The 22,332-nt window shown below is 38.0% G+C and overlaps 1 protein-coding gene across 3 annotated transcripts in view; it reads right to left on the bottom strand.

Moving 5' to 3' along the window:
• The window catches only part of LOC115220713 (clumping factor A-like), a 40,044-nt gene extending 17,919 nt beyond the window's left edge, over positions 1-22,125 (bottom strand). For 2 of the 3 annotated variants that reach the window (XM_036510423.1, XM_036510424.1), the window contains exons 1-2: positions 21,561-22,125; positions 4,384-4,710 (exon numbers count right to left, since the gene is read on the bottom strand). In XM_036510423.1, coding sequence (XP_036366316.1) covers positions 4,384-4,710; positions 21,561-21,680 — 447 coding nt within the window. In that variant the 5' untranslated portion in view covers positions 21,681-22,125. Of the gene's footprint in view, positions 1-4,383; positions 4,711-5,884; positions 5,987-21,560 lie in introns of those variants that run through there. The other variant, XM_036510425.1, reaches the window with a different exon arrangement.
• Between the last annotated feature and the right edge of the window lie 207 nt (positions 22,126-22,332).

Raw genomic sequence — 22,332 nt, 5'->3', positions numbered from 1 at the left:
ACACACACACACACACACACACACACACACACACACACATATATATATATATATGTATGTATCAAATGAAATCAAAAACAGAACACAAAGGATGTCGCGGTACACGTGTTTCAAGCTTTATAAACGACATATTCTTACATCAGTGTTAAAGCTCTCTTCGGCCGCATGCATTGTTATTCCAAAGAGTTACATCACACTATGAAAAATCCGAAAGGTACATTTAGTATTATCCATAATGATAGGTATATCATATCCCCCTGAGAAAGTGTATTTGTAAAATTTCATAGCCAAATAGGCGTGTAGGGTATCAATGGATTTCGAAAATCTGTCCATACTGTATCACAAGTCAACATAGAGTGAATGTTTAATAGATTTGAATGGGTTCATTCCTCTTGTAAGGGAAAAGAAATAAGAAGGAAAGAGGAAGAAAGAAAGAAAGAAAAAGTAGGGAGAGTATGGAGAGGAAAACTAGATAGAAAGAAAGAAGGTAGAAAGAAGAGAGAAAAGAAAAATAGAAAGAAAAGAGAAAAAAAAATAGAGGGGAAAAAAGAGAAAGAAAGAAATGGGAGAAAAAGGTAATAATGTTGGGATCACAAGTAAATAAATATAAATATAAATGAATATAATAAATATAAATATAAAAAAAACTAGAGTAACAAGAAAATATAAAAATGTAAGGTATAAAAAAACGTAAAGTATAAAAAACGTAAATTATAAAAATGTAAACTAGAAAAAATATAAAGAAAAATAAGGAAATATAAAAAGATATAAAGTAATCGTAAAAACAAAAGAATTAAGAAAAAGAGATAAGATGTTAAAAGGTTTGAAGTTAAGATTTAGGTTTTGATGTGGTGGTGAGCGAGCTGGCAGAGACGTTAGCACGCCGGGCGAAATGCTTAGCCGTATTTCGTCTGCCGTTACGTTCTGAGTTCAAATTCCGCCGAGGTCGACTTTGCCTTTCATCCTTTCGGGGTCGATAAATTAAGTACCAGTTACGCACTGGGGTCGATGTAATCGACTTAATACCTATGTCTGTCCTTGTTTGTCCCCTCTGTGTTTAGCCCCTTGTGGGTAATAAAGAAATAGGTATTTCGTCTGCCGTTACGTTGTGAGTTCAAATTCCGCCGAGGTCGACTTTGCCTTTCATACTTTCGGGGTCGATAAATTAAGTACCAGTTACGCACTGGGGTCGATGTAATCGACTTAATACCTATGTCTGTCCTTGTTTGTCTCCTCTGTGTTTAGCCCCTTGTGGATAATAAAGAAATAGATATTTCGTCTGCCGTTACGTTGTGAGTTCAAATTCCGCCGAGGTCGACTTTGCCTTTCATCCTTTCGGGGTCGATAAATTAAGCACCAGTTACGCACTGGGGTCGATGTAATCGACTTAATACCTATGTCTGTCCTTGTTTGTTCCCTCTGAGTTTAGCCCCTTGTGGGTAATAAAGAAATAGAAATAGGTATAGAAATAGGTATAATGAGTTTAAATTCCGCCGAGGTCGACTTTGCCTTTCATCCTTTCGGGGTCGATAAATTAAGTACCAGTTGCGCACTGGGGTCGATGTAATCGACTTAATACCTATATCTGTCCTTGTTTGTCCTCTCTGTCTTTAGCCCCTCGTGGGTAATAAAGAAATAGGTAAGTGTCATAAATTACTTCTTATTTCCAAAACCTAAATCTTAACCTCAAACACACACATACATGTGCATAACAGCCCACTAACTATTCTACCTGCTATCTAGTCACTATTTTATATTTTATACATTATATTATATATTGTGTGTGTGTGTGTGTATGTGTGTGTGTATGTGTGTGTGTGTGTGTGTGTATACATGCATGTAGGCAAATGGATATGAAAGTAAACAGATAGACATACAGTCGGATAGGTTCACAGGTAATATGAACAGACAAGCGCACATACACACACATAAAAACACACACACAAACACGTGAATATGCAGAATACATACATACAAACGTACACACACACATGCAAGCATATATACATATACATACATACATACATACATACATACATACATATACATACATACATACATACTCTCTTTACTCTTTTATTTGTTTCAGTCATTTGACTGCGGCCATGCTGGAGCACCGCCTTTAGTCGAGCAAATCGACCCCGGGACTTATTCTTTGTAAGCCCAGTACTTATTCTATCGGTCTCTTTTGCCGAACCGCTAAGTGACGGGGACGTAAACACACCAGCATCGGTTGTCAAGCAATGCTAGGGGGACAAACACAGACACACAAACACACACACACATACATATATATTTATATATACATATATACGACAGGCTTCTTTCAGTTTCTGTCTACCAAATCCACTCACAAGGCATTGGTCGGCCCGGAGCTATTACATACATACATACATACATACATACATACATGCATACATACATACATACATACATACATGTGTATGCGCACATACACTGACCCAAACACATGCACACAAGCAAACAAAAAGAATGCAGCTTGAATAACGGACTGAGTCAGCAACTATTGAAAAGGGTTGCAGGACGCAACGAAAACTTTAGAAAAATAGATAAGTTAACGAGTGGAAATTTTACCATTGAGTGTGTTAAATTATAAGGCACCAAAAGAGAATGACTCTCCCCAGACACAACAGTGTATATGTGTGTGTGTGTGTGTGTGTGTGTGTGTGTGTGTGTGTGTGTGTGTGTGTGTGTCTGTCCGTGTGTGTATGTGTATATATATATATGGAAGCACTCCGTCGGTTACGACGACGAGGGTTCCGGTTGATCCGAATCAACGGAACAGCCTGCTCGTGAAATTAACGTGTAAGTGGCTGAGCACTCCACAGACACGTGTACCCTTAACGTAGTTCTCGGGGATATTCAGCGTGACACAGAGAGTGACAAGGCCGGCCCTTTGAAATACAGGTACAACAGAAACAGGAATTAAGAGTGAGAGAAAGTTGTGGTGAAAGAGTACAGCAGGGATCACCACCATCCCCTGCCGGAGCCTCGTGGAGCTTTAGGTGTTTTCGCTCAATAAACACTCACAATGCCCGGTCTATGACCGCGAGTCCGCTGCCCTAACCACTGGGCCATTACACCTCCATATATATATATATATATATATATATATATATATATATATATATGCATGCATGTATGTATGTACATACACACACATATGTATATATGTGTCTGTTTTCTAGCTGTACTCATCAAAACAAAAGATATATATATATATATATATATATATATATATATATATATATCTATATATATATATATATATATATATATATATATATATCTTATGTATGATTTTGTTTTTATTCTTTTGTTGTCTGTGTTGGGAAGCATCCATTGAGAGCTGTGCAGTCATGCATTCATCGCCACTGGTCTGCATGATGAATTTAGGTCGGCGTTGTCGTCCTTTCATTTCAATTAGCAGATTACGTCTATCGTTCGGATTCAAACTAACATGACTAGACGGGAATACAACAACAACAGCAGCAGCAACAGCAGCAACAACAACAACAACAACAGCAACAACAGCAGCAACAACAGCCGTTCAAGAATTTGGACCTGGAGATTTCCATTTCCAGCGACTTCGAGGGTCACCTCCCAGTGGTGTCAGGCGTCAACGAAGAGCCCTCGACTACAACAAGACGACCAAAGTTTTTTTCTTCCAAGGTCTGGGGTCTCCCGCCCCTAAGCCCTAGACCATCACCTAATCACCCTTACCCGTCTTGTTGCTTGACAATAACAACAACAACAACAACAACAACAACAACAACAACAACAACAACAACAACAACTAGAAGTTGCTGATTTGCCCCAGATCATCTCTGATTAAGCAAGACCTATGACCAAAACTGTTCCAGACATAACTATCCCGACTTTTATCTCTAATACTAACTTTTCCAACGGAATCATTCATAGGAGCCTGTTTAAGGCGAAAAGGGTATGGTTCATGGGAAATTCGATTGCTCTTTCCAGCAGTTTGAATAACCACATAGTGACTGGGCAACCATCTTTGCCCCAGCTTGCTATTTTATTTGGTTTTCTGAGAAATAAAACATGGAATTGGTACAACCTATCCGTTTATATTTTCTTAAACAGCCAAGATTCTTTGCAAAAGTACTTTCTGCGCAAGCATTGTGCTGGTTGCTGGCAAAGAGCCCAGCGGAAGACTTTCACCTGAGCTCTTGATTTAGTCTTTTCTGTTGCGATAACGGTTGAATTCTCATCATCAGCAATGGCAGAACCGTCAAAGACGTTCTGACTAGGCTTTCATTTCAATCTGCCACACCAACCTAGCTCTAACAGAACAAAAAAAAAAAGGGGTACCATAACCCGAGGGATTGTTTCAGTTTTACTTACATTTGCATCATCCTTGGCATGCGGCGGTGGAGGGGAATCGGAAGTTGACGACGGAGGCTTCTTCGCTGTTTCCTGAGGCTTGTCAGATGTTCCTGTGCCGTCGTTTGTTGATTGAGTTTGTTGGCCGTTCTGGTCTGTGCCGGAACCCGAATGATTTTCACCGAGTGTCGGCTCTGGAGTGGGAGAACGTTTCTCATTGCCCGTTAAATGAGAGATATCAACACTTTTGCTTGGACTCAAGTCATCTCTGTTTTCCGAATTCTTGCCCCCTTGCACCTGGTTGTCATTTCTTTCGGTGGTACCATAGTCTGAATCGTCACCATTTCCCTGCAAAAACAGTAAAATTTTCAGACTCTTATTTGTTTTCAGCATGTCTTACATTATGTATGTATGTATGTATGTATGTATGTATGTATGTATGTATGCATGTATGTATGTATGTATGTATGTATGTGTAGATTTGTATGTCTTGCTTTATGTATGTTATTCTTATGCATATAGTTGCATATCTAGACACGATCATATATATTTAAATGATAAACTTCTGGAAAGTTATACAGAATTTTACATTTCCAGTAATGGATTGGACCTTCTCATTTTATTTTTAAAATCATTTATGGATGAGAATTATATATATTTATATTTGTTATACCATATATTATATAAATATATATTTATATATTTAATGGCAAAAGGAAATACATTAATTTTGTTAACAAATATTTTATTGATAAAATAAACTATTTAAAAAAACATTAGTATTGTTCTTATTATGAATTGAACAAAGGCGGCGAGCTGGCAGAATCGTTAACGCGCCGGACGAAATACTTAGCGGTATTTCGCCCGCCGCTAGTTCAAATTCCGCCGAGGTCGACTTTGCCTTTCATTCCTTTGGAGTCGACAAAATAAGTACCAGTTAAATTCTGGTGTTGATGTAATCGATTCATCCCCACCTCCCCCAAGCTGTCCTTGTGGCAAATATTTGAAACAATGATTCTCAGAACGTAGCGACGGGCGAAATACCTATTTTTTTACTACCCACAAGGGGCCAAACACAGAGAGGACAAACAAGGACAGACAAACGGATTAAGTCGATTATATCGACTCCAGTACGTAACTGGTACTTATTTACTCGACCCAGAAAGGATCAAAGGCAAAGTCGACCTCGGCGGAATTTGAACTCAGAACGTAGCAGCAGACGAAATACCGCTAAGCATTTCACTCGGCGTGCTAACGTTTCTGCCCGCACACCGCCTTTTGACTACATATAATAATGTATATGTGTGTGTATATATATATATATATGTACATAGTGTGTGTGTGTGTGTGTTGTGTGTGTGTGTGTGTGTGTGTGTATGTGAGCATATCCTTGCACCTTTGTGTTTGTCTCTCGCCACTTGATAATCGATGTTGGTTTGTTTATGTTAGAATTTCGGCTAAAATAAATCTGTAGAACAAATACCAGACTTGAAGAAAAAAAAAAAAATGAAAGACTGTTTACCATTGGCTGTATTTCTTTATCCCTCCGTGCTCTTGTTCGATTGCCAATGATCATATTTCGAGGTGATCAAACCTCTGCACAGGTTTTATCGTGCTTCTTGCGCAGGAATATATATATATATATATATATATATATATATATACTTCATGTGCAATACATATATGTATATATGTATGTATTTCTCTCTGTCTCACTCTTTCTCTCTCTCCCTTCCACTCTCTCTCTTTCTATATATGTGTATTCAAACATGCATACATATACGCACACACATCAATAATATTAATACGCTAAATTTTTGTTTTTTTACGTACCTGTTGTGTGCTTCACACTTCAATGAAGTGGTTAAGCGAGAGAGAGGAAGACAGAGAGGAAGTAAAGGAGAAAGAGAGAGAGAAAGAGAGAGTGAGAGAGAAAGTAAGAGAGAGGGAGAGAAAGAGAGTGAAGGAGACAGTGAGTGCTGACGGCATTCGTTTTGTATTTTTAAATGTTTCAGAGAGGAAGAGAGAAAGAAAGAGAGTGAGAGACAGAGAAAAAGTGAGAGAGAGAGAAAGAGAGAGAGTGAAAGAGACAGTGAGTGGTGACGGCGTTCGTTTTCTGTTTTTTAATTTTTATTACATCGCAAAAGAAGTAGATACATACATACATATACACATTGTTAAATCAAAGGCGGGAGAGAAGGACTCAAAGGAAGTGAAAGAGAAAGAGAGAAAGTTAGAGAGACAGTTGATACATAAATCCAAAGAAAAGTTCACACATAGATACATAGACGCAATAGATATTGGATGTGAATTTCACTTTTCATTACCACACGAGGATAAAATAAACTCACAAATGGCTGAGTATACCACAGACATACATGACATTAACATAGTTCTCAGGGAGATTCAGCCTCACACAGAATATGACAAAGATGGCTCCTTTGAATTACAGCTACAACTCGATATATATATATATATATATATATATATATATATATATATATATATATATATATATATATATATATATATATATATGAATGTATTTGTGTGTGTGTGTATAGTTTAGGTTAGTTAAAACATGCTTGCAATAATAAGTGTCGCGTGGCGGAAATAAACGCAATTACCAAACTTTCATTCATAAATCCATTTATTATTTCGTTGTTTTGTATTTCAATTTGTACATTTGTACCCATAAATTTTCAACAACTGTACACCAGAAGAAATGGAAAAACGAGTAATTTTACCTCCTAAAAATTCCGACTGTTATGCAATACACGAAAAAGTTCTTAATATTATACCAGAGGCACTTAAAGCGCACTTAAGCACAAATTCAGTGTCCTGCAATAATGAAGAGGAGGTTCAGAACTATCCATTTGAATTCATAAACTCACTCACTCTATCCGGTATGCCTCCTCATCGCCTCAACTTAAAAGTAGGGGCTATTGTAATGTTGCTAAGAAATCTTTTGCTCAGTCAAGGATTATGTAATGGAACTCGCATGAAAGTGTAAAGACTTCATGAACGTTGTGTAGAGGCATCATTGGTACCAGACTCCAACAGTGATCGACACTGCATCATTTATGGGATTACCCAATACTTGTAATCAAAGGCATTCTATCCGAGACCAACCTGCCTTTTTTCCTGTGTATGAAAAACTCAAGAGCACATAATTCAAAGTGTCCTGTTTAAAGACAGTGGAAAGTGATTTGAGAGAAATTTTACTGGCTACTATTTCTAGCAGATCGATCGACCCCTAGGTGCTTCCACGTTGGTTTCTTTTCTTCTCGTACAATCGTTTGGTGACGAAACACAGTTGAAACGCTGCTCTGCTAGGGAACGGTTTTCAGTTTTATTCAGATACGTTTCTGAATTTGAACCATTTGTAGAGTCAACTATAAACGCCTGACGTGGTCCTGAGCCACAAGTATTTGCCGCCCACAGTCTTATAACTCACAGGTACACTTATTCAGATATTTATTTCTTTATTGCCCACAGGGGGCTAAACATAGAAGGGACAAACAAGGACAAGCAAACTCCAGTGCGTAACTGGTACTTATTTAATCGACCCCGAAAGGATGAAAGACAAAGTCGACCTCGGCGGAATTTGAACTCAGCACGTAACGGCGTGCTAAAGATTCTGCCAGCTAGCCGCCCTTGAGATATTCAGATATTGACCATTTGTATCATCGCACAGTTCATTGATCGCTTCTCCAAATACTTTAGGGTCGCTTCCATTCTCAACTCCGCTGTCAATATAACCCAGTTACAGTAATAAATTTATAAGATGAAATTTATAAAAATAAAGCATATTTACATTTAACACATTTTAATGGGTTTAACATTTAACACATTTTTAATTGGTTTAACGTCTAACGCATTTTAATTGGTTTAACGTTTAACACATTTTTTAATGGGTTTAACATTTAACACATTTTTAATGGGTTGAACATTTAACACATTTTAATGGGTTTAACGTTTAAAATCTGGGTTTAGTCTTACAACAATTTAAAAAAAAACAGAAGCAAAAAAAAGACAAAAATTAATTTGAGTTAAAAACGAAACGTGATAAAGATATCTTCATCTTTGTTTTTTACTTGTTTAAGTCACTGGATAGCGGCCATGCTGGGGCACCGCACTGAAGGGTTTTAGGCGAACGAATCGACACCAGTGCTTATTTATAAAGTCTGGTACTTATTCTGTTGGACCGCTAAGTTACGAGAACATAAACAAACCAATGCCAGTTGTCAGGCAGTTGGGAGAGGGCAAACAACCGTTATACAAAGACGCACAAAAGTATGTATGAGGGTGCTTCCACGCAGTTTCCGCTTACTAAATTCACTTGTTAGTGGTGATAGCAATGGTAGTATTAATGGTGGTGGAAATGGCAGTGACGACGGTGTTGTTTGTGGTGGTGATGTTTGTGGTGGTGGTGGTGGTGGTGATGTTTGTGGTGGTGGTGGTGTTTGTGGTGGTGGTGGTGGTGGTGGTGATGTTTGTGGTGGTGGTGGTGATGTTTGTGGTGGTGGTGGTGTTTGTGGTGGTGGTGGTGTTTGTGGTGGTGGTGGTGGTGTTTGTGGTGGTGGTGGTGGCAATGTTTGTGTTGGTGGTGATGCTTGTGGTGTTTGTGGTGGTGGTGGTGGTGTTTGTGATGGTGGTGGTGGTGGTGTTTGTGGTAATGTTTGTGTTGGTGGTGATGTTTGTGGTGTCTGTGGTGGTGGTGGTGTTTGTGATGGTGGTGGTGTTTGTGGTAGTGGTGGTGGTAATGTTTGTGTTGGTAGTGGTGTTTGTGGTGGTGGTGGTGGTGGTGTTGTTGTTAAGTATAATTATGCTTCCAGTTGAAATCATATTCGTCCTGATGCTTCTACCGAGACAACGCGTTCTTTCTTTGACTCGATCCATTCAAACAGTAAATCTCTTTCCAACATGACCAAACATGATTTCTCTCTCTCCCCCAGAATCCATTCATTCATTCTTCCAAGCTTGGACGGTTGTCGTCTTTCTGCACATTTCTCCCCATGTTTATTGTTCAAGTTGCGTGACGATGTTTGTTTCGATTTTTTTTTTTTTATCATTTATACATTCGAACACATCTTGTTTAATTTGCTTATGTGTTTTTAAAAAAAAAAAAAAACCCAGTCCACTGTTTTCTTATCAACTAAAATCGTTTCTAATTAGCTTAATGAAGATGAAACATTTCAGTGAACTCGAAACCAAATGTAAAGCCTTTGTATCGAGCCACATAGATTTCATACAAGTCCATCGATATTTTATTGATTGTTTCTGTCTCCAACACAACACTCAATCGTCTCATGCCTTTATATAAAGCTGTAAATACAAATTGTCTGCATGTTCTTTTCTCCCTATTTGCCTGTATTTGTTTCATCTGTTTTCCTCTCTCGTAGCTTTGTATTGAACCATATTGCACTTCACTTGGTGCATCTGTAAACGGATTTGTTTCGTCGCGTATTTCTCTTGTTCTCCACTGCACCGATGCTGTGTTGTATTACATTATCACACAGTATCGACCAGACCTTCCGATGCTCTTACCGCTGGTCGTAATGCGCTTCGAATTCCCGTCTTGATTGCCTCATTCTTTCCCGTCTTGACCCCAAACCGTCTTCCCCCATCGTAGTGGAAGCCTTCCAAGTGGCACTTTCCGAGCTCTCGGATACCACTCGGCAATTGCACGGGTCTATCCGTTGTCTGTAAATCTCGTGACATGTCCGGCCCCGGGGTGACTTGTTACTTTTGGTTCACTGCGGCCGCGTCGTCCATTCGGTTCCGTTCTCCAATGACTTCATCTCCAATGTTGCATTGCAGAGTTTCGTCTGTTGCATGAAAATGCTACAAGTCAAACAAAATGGCTGCGACAAGGTTGGAATGATTGAGTCACCTGTTAGTTTTGAGTGGTAGCTAAATTAAAAGCAGAGAGAGAGAGAGAGAGAGAGAGAGAGAGAGGAGAGAGAGAGAGAGGGAGAGTGAAAGAGGGAGAGAAAGAGATATATAGAGAGAACGATATATATACATATATACATACATACATATATATATATATATAATATATATATAATATATAGAGAGAGAGAGAGAGAGAGAGAAAGGGGGAGAGGGAGAGAGAGAGAAGGGGTAGAAAGTATTCCAGAGTTTGGAATTTTATTCCCCGACGTTATCTGATAACATTAATGCTACTCGGCACCGCTGTGGGGAGCGATGCTGTCAAAAAATGCCGAAATCATGGCAATCTCCAATAGTCGGCTGATGAAAGGGATGACTAGCAGGGCAAGTTGAACGTAAAGTAAAATGATGTTGGGTTGAACTGTATTTTATCATATTTTGTTGTTAAATATTATTTCACGCTGTGTTGGATTATCAATATATTTAGTTACATTTACATTCATTTCTATGCGTTATGATGTTAAAGTTTGCCGTTCATGATGAAATCAATACCAGTAACCAGTGAAATATTAGTATCGATTTAATCAAACGGATCCTGTCCTGTCACAAATAAGCAGTCAATGCCCAAGGTAAATTTTTTTCTTACTTTATAACTTGAAGAGCATAAGTTGAGCGTAATTCTAAGAAGCCAGACAAAATGGCCCTAAGCATTCAGTCTTGTCACTCACATTCGACAAAAGAGAAGTTGAATTAATCAACTTGATATGCCTCGACAAATTGAACTTATATCTTGGGCATGTTGCGAGGCAATTGAAGACGGTCACCGAGGTTTTGTGGAGCATTCATTCTGCAAAACTCTGGGCTTAGAGTTGCTGGTATAGCGAAGGGAGCCATAGATTTCATTACTAAAGCTGCAGGGAAGGCCACTAGATGGATTCGGATAAAGAGGGCAAACTGGTGGTTTGCTGCTACTGAGATGTAAGCTAGGACTTGGTCAACTCCAGCTGGGCCAAATAGGTGAGGGTTCTGATGTTGAAAAACCAGAACCTACCCGAGAGCCCAGAAACGTCTCTGATGATGCATCCCAGAACATCCGGGAGGTGTATCTTGGAACTACTGTACAAAATTGTGAGGAGGAATATTTAAGAATTATTCAACTTGAATGCAACACAAAGCATGAATTGCCTGGATCAACAGAAAACCAGTCATCCGTGCTAATTCTAAAAAAGTGAACTATGACATGAGTGGTGTTCATGCCTTTCTAGAAAGACACTAGCTATATAATGTAAAGTATAGGTTCTACAACCAGGAATCGAAACGCCAAGACATTCTCTCAGACCTTTAATGGCAGTGTTAGTGCAAGGCATATGAACCTTGTGAAACCCCTCAATTAAAGAGCATATTACAACACAACAAATTTACATCGATTTTACAACGGAGCCATCAGTTGCATTTGTAATCTTGCAATTCCTGTGTTGGACTGGCTTTGAATAGTTATTGTTGTTTAGCCCCAGAGCATCCCTGACCGAGCAAACTTATGATCAAAGGCGGGCTTTCTTCAGTCGTCACAGTTCGAGGGTCGGAGATTAGCATCGTCCAGAGCTTTCTGTTCTACAGTCCGCAACTACTATATTCGACTGTCAAGATTGTACCTGGTTCATATTTAAATAGTAGACACTAATCTTTGAGGAAACTTGTGGTGGATTTTGTCGGCAATTAGTAAACATAAACGATTAAAAAATCTAACAAATTGGTTTGCTATAAAGAAGAGAAATATCTCTGATGTAGCCTTCGTGAAAACCTCATTCTCTGACTATGTTACCGATCGAAGCGTTGGATTTCTTCTCCTCCCCATGACAAACCAATTTATTGCACTTTCGAACTGTTTATATTTATGGGGAAGAGGGTGGCGAGCGGGCAGAATCGCAAGCACGCCGGACAAAATGCTTAACGTCATTTCGTCCGTCTTTGCGTTCTGAGTTCTAATTCTATCGATGATGACTTTGCCTTTCATCCTTTCAGGGTCGATAAATTTAGTACCAGCTGGACACCGGGGCTGAAGCAATTGACTAAACCAATGTCCAGAAATTGCTGGCCTTGTGCCAAAATTTGAAACCTATATCAATGGAGAAGATTCACAGCCTAAAACGTTGATAAAATGACGAAATGTCAAGAGACAACATTTTATATCCTTATGTCCACTTGTCGACCACTTCGCTGTGACACTACTAAAAACACTCGCCTATTCCACAGAGTGTCTCTATGTCAGTAATTCTTAACCTCTTCTCTATCAAGGGCCTCTTTATCTAAATGAATTTTGCAACAGATTCCAGGCGTTTAAAAGGTCTGTCTACACACGCCTTCCAGTACTGCTCTGTAGACCCCACGGGCGAGAATCACTGCTCTGTGTGATCGTTCAACCTGCTACAAATAACAGCCAATTTTTTCCTCAAATTACCCTCAGTGTTCTTAATGAAAACATAAAACCATGGATAATGTAGTCTGAGATAAAAAAAAAACTGTCTGAAAAACATGAAAGCGAAAAGAAAACAAAAACTCCTCGAATCGTCACAACTGAAACACCTTTGATTTCAATGCAGTATAATAGAATGGTTGAGGACTGCAGGACAGAAAGGAAGTTTGGACGATGCCAGTCTGCGACCCTTGAAATTTCACGAGTGTTACTTCGTCTTTGATCGTAAATCTGCTTGGTCAGTGATGATCTGGGACCAGGGGCGGACTGAACCGTCGGTCAATCGGGAACTGCCTGAGGGCCCGGAGCTCTGAGGGGCCCGCACTCTACATGTTAACTCTCTTTGATATCAATGCTAAGGGGCCCGGTGAACAGTTATGCCCGAGGGCCCTAAATATTTTCAGTTCACCCCTGCCTAGGGCTAAACAACACCAATAACAAGAACTATTCAAAGCTAGTCCAAACAGGTATTGCAAGATTATAACTGAAACTAGACGGATCCACTGTAAAACGGATCGAATTCAAGCTTCGTTGTAATGAACAGCGAATGTAATTGAGAGATGGGCTTTGCAAGGCTTCTATGGGTTGATGTAAGAGCGGCGGCGAATAGGATGCCTCGCAGTATTAATTCTGACTCTCTGGACACCGAGTTAAATTTGCGCCGGGCTCAACTTTGTTTTCATCCTTCCGGAATTGATTGAGTACCAGCATTGTACTGGAATCTTCTTCTTCGTTCTCCCCTGCTGACTCTGCATTTCTTTCTCTCTAGAAGAAATCAGGTTACTTGAGAGGTGTAAAATGCACAGGAGGCCGTTTATTATGACGGTGGCCCTACAGCTCCATCAAGAGTTGTAGGAGCCTAATGAAGCAACAGAAATATGTGTTAGGGACGTCATATAAATACATTTTCAATGTCCCCTGACGCCCCATTGCATTACGGGGTTTACAATTATTTTAGTTAAGCTGCATTGTAAAGCACTATGCTTCATTTACACAGCGCTGCGCTACAATGTCCTTTCTTTATACCGTTTTGTGTTGTAAAATATTTTTTATTCAATGCTTCACAGCTTTTCAGAATGTTTCACTCTATTACTTATCAACTAATATCAAACCAAACCAGATCCTAACTGCTGTTCCTCATTTGTTTCTGCTTGTTAAACTTTGTTCATACCATCACCATGTTCGCATACAAATTGTGGTTGTTAACATCATCACTTACTGAGAGAGACTTGCTGCAGTTTCATTTCTCCCAACACATCATTCAGGTTTTTGGATGACGTCTGAGGGTCAAACAGCTTTTAGTTGATAATGTTTTAATGTGAGTAACTTTTTCGAGAAGCGGGCCGCATGAGACACGGCTCATCACCAGATGAGCAGAACTGCTAAAAAAAATTCAATATCATTTTTCGTTAGGTTTGTCCATGACTGCTTGAGCGAATCACACGAATTAGTTTTCAAATTTGCAATGGACGAACAGCAGGTTCAAGACCATTGCTCTGCTATTTTCTCTTCCTTTATTCTCTTGGAATGGTTGTGTGCTTTTTAAAAAATTCATTTTGAAACCGTGTGATTTCAGGTTCGATCCTTCTGCACTCACATGAGATTTATTATCTTCTACCTTAGGCTTGGAGTCACTGATGCATGTGAGTAGAATTTGATCGACAGAAACTGTGCAGAAGCCCACCATATATGTGTGTGTATGGATATCAAACTGTTATTAAATAATATATGTAACTCCCACCGAAACTGTTTAGTGTCACTTTTGTTTGTTCACTCACTTGTTTATATCCATCCATCCATCCATCCATCCATCCATCCATCCATCCATCCATCCATCCATCCATCCATCCATCATTACATACATACATACATACATAGTTATTAAGTTATTAATATAAAAATGAAAGCTTTTATATTCTACTAGCACTATGACCCGGCAACGCCAGGTCATACTGCTAGTGCATGCATATACAGCTGCGTGCGTGCACACATACACGCGAGTACTGTCCAAATCTCCGACCAATCACATACAGCTAGCTGGCATTCAATTGGTCTATCAAGTTTCGTGCATTTTGATTGGGTTTTGGATAGAAAATTCATAAAAAAGTTACTTTCATTGATTTTTTAATGGCTTTGCTGGGTGACTGGGGAAATGTAAAGATGTGCACAACCACCCTTGGACGGTTTTGAATGACCATAGAAAGTGCGAACTGTCTAACCGAAAAATTGTGGATTTGTATAAAAGGACACGCACACACATACACGCACGCACACACACACACACACACGCACACACACACACACACACACACACACACACACACACACACACACACACACACACACACACACACACACACATTTTGCCGTTTATATATATAGAGATTCTTTCCGACACAAAACAAACTCGATTGAACTTAGCTAATTCTGAATGAATTACATTATTTCATAAGCCAAAAGTCAATAATTAAAACACTCCATACATATTAAATATTCGTTATCCTTAATGCTTTAATGTTAAACTTATACCAGTAATTAAATAGATAATACTAAAATATCCTTATTAAATCAGAAACTAATAAAAGAATATAACAATCATAATTAAAAACCTTGTTACGATTAAAGCTAAATGTATAACTATTTAAAAGATAATATAAAGTATAAAGCGTTACCACTTACATGTTATCTGACGCACGAGGTTCAAGTCACCTATTTTCTCAAATGTCTTTAACTCTTTTGGTGGCGTAGTACGCAATTAGAGTGACTTGTAAACAGTCCAAATATAGACAACCTACAATCCAAATCATTAGACGTTTACAAATATTTACTAAGTTGAAGGTTAGAAATTACACCATATTTATTTAAAATTTCCGGCCTCCCACTTAAACAGGCGATTAAACATTTTAACTAATTTACCATATCGATACCATTGTTCTACCAAATATCTTTACAGTTTATTTATTCTTTCCAAAAATCTATTAGTATTATTTATAATAGTGCCATAACTGATAATCTGGCCTGAAAATTACCATAACCTATAAACGAAGGAATTCTACTAATGAACCATGACATTGAAAATACACACACACACACAACACACACACACACACACACACACACACACCCTCACATGTATACATATATATATCTATGTATATATACATACATATATAATATACTCTTTTTACTCTTTTACTCTTTTACTTGTTTCAGTCACTTGACTGCGGCCATGCTGGAGCACCGCCTTTAGTCGAGCAAATCGACCCCGGGACCCACTCTTTGTAAGCCCAGTACTTATTCTATCGGTATCTTTTGCCGAACCGCTAAGTAACGGGGACATAAACACACCAGCATCAGTTGTCAAGCAATGCTAGGGGGACAAACACAGACACACAAACACACACACACACATATATATATATATATATATATATATATACATATATACGACACGCTTCTTTCAGTTTCCGTCTACCAAATCCACTCACAAGGCTTTGGTCGGCCCGAGGCCATAGCAGAAGACACTTGCCCAAGGTGCCACGCAGTGGGACTGAACCCGGAACCATGTGGTTGGTAAACAAGCTACTTACCACACAGCCACTCCTACGCCTATATATTTCTATATCTATATTAGACCGAATGAGATAACAAATCCAAGACTGTGAGGAGTTTTTAGAACATTTATGATGAAATAATCTTACAGCTGTTTCTGGAATATTATGGATATCCCTTCATCAGAGACGATGTGAGAATATATTGGAGTTCGAATTATTGTGTGTATAACGCCTGTGTTCATGTCCTGGCCAAACATAATCGATATCTATGGAGATTTTCTCTTTAAAATGATGCATAACCTTCTTTATATATCTATCTTTCTATTAATATGCATAAATAACTAATCATCGAAATTGTTCTCAGTAGGTCTTTCCCTGCTGACTACTAGGTGTTAAGCTTAGTAGTAACCCTATCTCTGACATGAATTTGTGATCTGCCGAGTCGCATGGATCTGTAGCAAATGCATAAGTGAGGACATGGTTGTTCGCATCGATAGATTCTTGGACAACAGCATTGGAAATTGGCAGATCAGAAACTGACACAAATTAGCGGCAGCCAATCACTGGGCTTCTTTTCGAACTTAGAGCAACGGGATAGTCCGCTGTCTCGGGTCTCCAACCGCCTCCTTGATCTCGGTCAGATTTCGGTAAATAAAATGACGAATGCGATGCACGAAGAATGGCGAAGGAGATGTGCAGAATGAGTTCAAAGTCAGCATTGATCAAATAAATTTATGATCAGATGCTTTCCAGTTGGAACCGTCCTGTAGTTTTAGGGATGTTATTTGCTTTTCATGATGATAGTTGGTTTATGACTTGATAGAAATTTAGTTGGTGTTTTTTCCAAGTAGAGATCATGTTGATGCTCTCTCGTTGTGTCAAGAAAATCTAGCAAGATTTTCTAACTCTCAAGTGTCCAATCCTTCCAGATAAAAGTAGAATAGACACAACTGTTATCGTACAATTCATTGCCCTCGGCAGCAGGAGCACTGCAGAATTGACGAAGTTTTTTTTTAGCTTGCACTGAATTTGATCTCCTTGACAAGCTTACTTCTTCTAGATGCATTACACGAAAACAAAGTCTTCAACAGTAACCTAATGGTTTAAAGAATTTTGAACCATTCTGTAATTATATTTTAATGGCATTAAAACAATCTAGCAGAACCACTACAGTTGACCAATGTCCACCGTGGAGCAGTCAGGTGAAATAGACAAACATTTACAATGGAGATCCAATGATTAGTAGTGTGGCTAATTGGGGAGAATACTTAGGTAAGAAGATGTTTCGTGGTCCCGGCGGCACAAATGGCGAATGCCTAAGCAGAAGGACGGCGAAGGAGATGCATTGAAAGATCCCTTCCGCAGCGCGAGGTTCATTCCTACGGATATCCAAGAGAAGCGTAGTTGAAGGGCTCAGTATGCCGGACGCTTCCACCGCTTTAAGCTCAAAGTACAAAACTTATCGGAGAACAGCCGGTATTTTGTTGTCAACGAACCTCAGACTGTTAAGTGACGAAGCCTGGATCTGATACGAATTTCATCAGAGAAATACATTTAAAATTATCTTAAAAATTAGAGAGAAATTTGTATATGCCAGCATGCAACACAATGAGTTCAATAACCATGGAAATGTTCTGCTTGACTGTCAACCACGTCTGCCCGACAGAAACAGGAGAGCGCCGAACTAAGTACTTGTTGGTCTTTAGTTCCGTACATCTACCTCGGCTATCGTATACTCGATGGGACGATTTAGTTAAAGCCAAACATTGACTGTGGTCGATCAAGTCAATAATAACTCAACAGATTTTTATCATTATAGTTATCACTACTGTCATAGCATCGAAAAACTTGGTTTTTAGATCCGCTTGTGTCATTGACAAGAATGCCTATAGATTTTCTTCAGGACTTCCTTAATCACAATTCGATTTCTTTTGAATTAAACAATTCTTTTTTGTTGAATAGTTTGCGTTGAAACCATTCTCCAAAGTACTTGTTAACACCGCACGGGGCCCTAGTATGCATAATTAAATAGATACACCAGTGGTTAGCAGAATTGTTTCGTTGCTATGTAAAAGGGTATCATGTCCTCGTTGGAGAGCATTGTCTAAGATATCGATTCATGGAAGCAGTTTGTGGCTCTGTAGCGTTTAGATTTACTGCAGATGGCAGCACTGTGAAAACACTGCGGTGGAGAGAAGAATGTTACAATCCAGACAGGAGAGTTTGTGGGGAGCGAAATAATGGCGATTGATTCCTGGAGAGAAGAGAATTGCAAGAAGAATCGTGACTTGAGGTAGAACAGAGTTGGAAAAAAATGAGTCAGAAAGAAACCGCGTAAGCGCATGGTTCATGGAATGTTCTGACAATAAACATCTGAATCAATGGATGAGAGAGAGAGGGAGGAGACAGAGAGAGATGGAGAATATTAGCAAGTTGGTTTAGCTTGACTTTCTCATACCACAGACATTCAAAAGCTATGCTTGATATTAAAAGAAGCCAAGTTACTCCCAGTGGAGGAGAGGCAAAGTCGACTCAGGGAGTAATGACGTGCTAACGATTCTTTTTTTCTTCTACTCTAGGCACAAGGCCTGAAATTTTGGGGGAGGGGCCAGTCGATAAGATCGACCTCAGTATGCAACTGGTACTTAATTTATCGACCCCCAAAAGGATGATAGGCTAAGTCGGCTTCGACGGAATTTGAACTCAGAACGTAAAGACCTTATTTCTTTACTACCCACAAGGGGCTAAACATAGAGGGGACAAACAAGGACAGACAAACGGATTAAGTCGATTACATCGACCCCCCAGTGCGTAACTGGTACTTAATTTATCGACCCCGAAAGGATGAAAGGCAAAGTCAACCTCGGCGGAATTTGAACTCAGAATGTAACGGCAGACGAAATACGGCTACGCATTTCGCCCGGCGTGCTAACGATTCTGCCAGCTCGCTGCTTTTAAGACGTTTGTAATATTGCCACGGGAAACAGAAATGAAATTAAAAAACGTGAGCTTTAAAGCAGACGTTTTGGCACGTGTCGTTCACAGAAATCTTTTAAACAAAAGTGCATAAGGACAAACGTTCTCTTCAAACCTTCATTTCATATGTCCCCCCAAAAAAAAAAAACAAAAAAAAACAAAAAAAAATTAAAGAAAAAAGGAAAAAATAAAAACTGAATATTTTCGAAAGAAGACCAGGTTTGATTTACCAGCTGATGATCGGAAACGAGTAACCCTGAGTACTGAGAATCGGAGCGTTTCAGATATGATGCATTAAAGAATACTCTACATACATACATACATACATACATACAGACAGACAGACAGACAGACAGACAGACAGACAGATACACGTTTAGTGTTAACGGACGAAAAAAGTACTTGGTACCATAGCACAGATTAAGAATAATATCTATTTTGGTCAAGAGTCATCTGTCTCTTGCTACTTCGAGTTTCAGCTGTAGGAGCACAGGATCTTCAGGCAAGTTGTAACTGTTACGAATTGCGTGAAGATCCCATGTACGCCCAGGTGAAAATCAGAATAGCAACAGACAAAAGACTCGAACAAACAAAATAAATCAGTTATATATATATATATATATATATATATTATATATTGACCGCTCCAAAAGTTTTTTAGTCTCTCTTTGTTTATTTCATTGTGTTTCTTTCTGTTAAAGAGCGTAGGCTCGAAACATAAAAGACCTTCTCACTTCTCGAGCGTTAAACTAATACACCTGCTTGTTGTTTATACACCTGTCTTCGTCTTGTGTTTTTCTGTAAATTTCAACTATATATATATATACCATATTTTGACGTGTATAAAGAAACCTTTTTTGTCAAAATTTAAGTTTAAAAACTATGGGAGTTTCTTATACATGGATAGTATTATGATCCCTTACAATCCTTTTTTCCAAATTTTAAGACCCCCAAAATTAGGGGGTTCCTTATACAAGTTAAAATACGCTATATATAAAAGTGCACAAACAGTTTACGTATTCATACCCAAAAGCGGTGACCTTTAACAGGACACATACATGCTGGAAAGGGCAGTTAAAGTCCAAACAAAGAATAAGAGCAATTTCAAAGGGAATGAAAATAAAAAAAATAATTTTTGTAAGTATGTATGTATATATTTATTATATATATATATATATATATATATTATATATATATAATAAATACATACATTCATACTTACAAAATATATATATACATATATAAATATATATATATATAATTATATATATAATATATATATATATATATATATATATATATATAATATCTGTAAAATAATATGTGACAATTATTCGGTAGCCAGATAAAACTCTGAGTTTCGGATGCCTAGGGATTTCCACCTCGGCATCCAAAACTCAGAGTTTTATCTTGGCTACCGAATAATTGTCACATATTATTTTATAGATAAATTTCCTCTATTTACATAATATTGAGGTCTCTTTCTTTCTTTTGTTATCTTACTCTTTTATCAATATATACATATTATATATATATGTTACATATTTATATATATATATATATTCAGCAAAAACAATTAAGATTTAAGTGAATTCCAATGAATTCAAATGAATATGGTACTTAACTTAGATGCACCAGAAATTATTTTTTTATGGTATTAACCATAAAATAATGTGGGGTGATTATAACCAAGAAAAAAGCAACAAGAATGGATTAGTAGTTTAGTACAATTGTACTAAACTACTAATCCATTCTTGTTGCTTTTTTCTTGGTATATATATATATATATATATATATATATATATATAATATATATATATATATGATGAATGAACAAAAAGAAGAAAAAAACGAGGGGTGCATGTTTTAACAAAAGTAATGTTCCATATCCCAAGCATGGCTGTATGTTATTCAGCAGATAAACCTTAACTGACGAAGAACTCAATACAATGTGTAGAGAATCCATCTATCTATCCATATATACATGCAACATGTATTTGTGTGTGCTTGTATACATACATACATTGGACCCAATGTGATCTTCACTAGAATTTAAAAGTTAACTAGCGACTATTATTATTATTATTATTATTATTATTATTATTATTATTATTATTATTATTATTATTATTATTATTATTATTATTTCAACAACGATGATGATGATGTTGATGGAGATGATGTTACGACGCCGACGCCGCCGCGACGATGATGATGATGGTGACGGTAATGAGAATGACGACGGCGACGATGACAACGACGACGATGATGATGATAATGATGATGGTTCTCTTTACCTGAGCAGCTCTTTGGGAAATTATCCTTTCGGCTAAAGTTTTGCCATCGGTAGGTTTTTTCTTTTCCTTTTTACGGAATTTCGGTCCTTTTTTCTTTGGTCGCTGTGCATCCTTCTCCATTTTCGAAGAATAAACTCAGGGCTCATTCGCCCTCACTCTTTACAAAATGTTCCTTATATTTGATTATAGGAAATGCTTTCTTTTATTGTAGTTAAGACCAAGCTTCGGGTTCTTTTTCACAAAATGTGTGTTGTTGCACAAAGAATTAAAAATCTTATACATCTAAAAAAATATATTGGTCAAAAATATTTTAATTCATCAATATATTTTTTCGCAACTTCCTGTTGTGCAATAAATGGAATTATATATATATTTTGTTCGTTTTTGTTTTGTTTTAGAGTGACATCTCCAAAAATAGTAAATTCGGTGCTTGTGATGAATTTAATCGCAGAAACACTTCTGTGACGCGGAACTATATAAACAGTGTCGAGTATAACTAGCCGAAACTGCAAAGATAATCTGGAACTTGACTGACGAAAGAAAACTCCGAATGACCCGTTTTTGTTTTTTATGTCCCTTTTTGTATCATTCAACTCTCTGGATGTTTTGTTGTCGCTTGTTGCATTCTTGTCCCATTTTTTTTTTGTATTCTTTTATATATATAGGTTCAACTGTGCAACGTCTAGTGTGTGTGTAATGTTTACCTGAGGACGAATATCAAAGAAAATCCTGAATGATTTTTAACCAACGAGGAAGCGTGACCTGTCCTTAA

This window comes from Octopus sinensis, linkage group LG17 (assembly GCF_006345805.1).
Source record: "Octopus sinensis linkage group LG17, ASM634580v1, whole genome shotgun sequence".
NCBI classification, from domain to species: domain Eukaryota; kingdom Metazoa; phylum Mollusca; class Cephalopoda; order Octopoda; family Octopodidae; genus Octopus; species Octopus sinensis.
The sequence above is the reverse complement of the archived record's forward strand: the minus strand, read 5'-3'. Positions and strand labels throughout refer to the sequence as shown.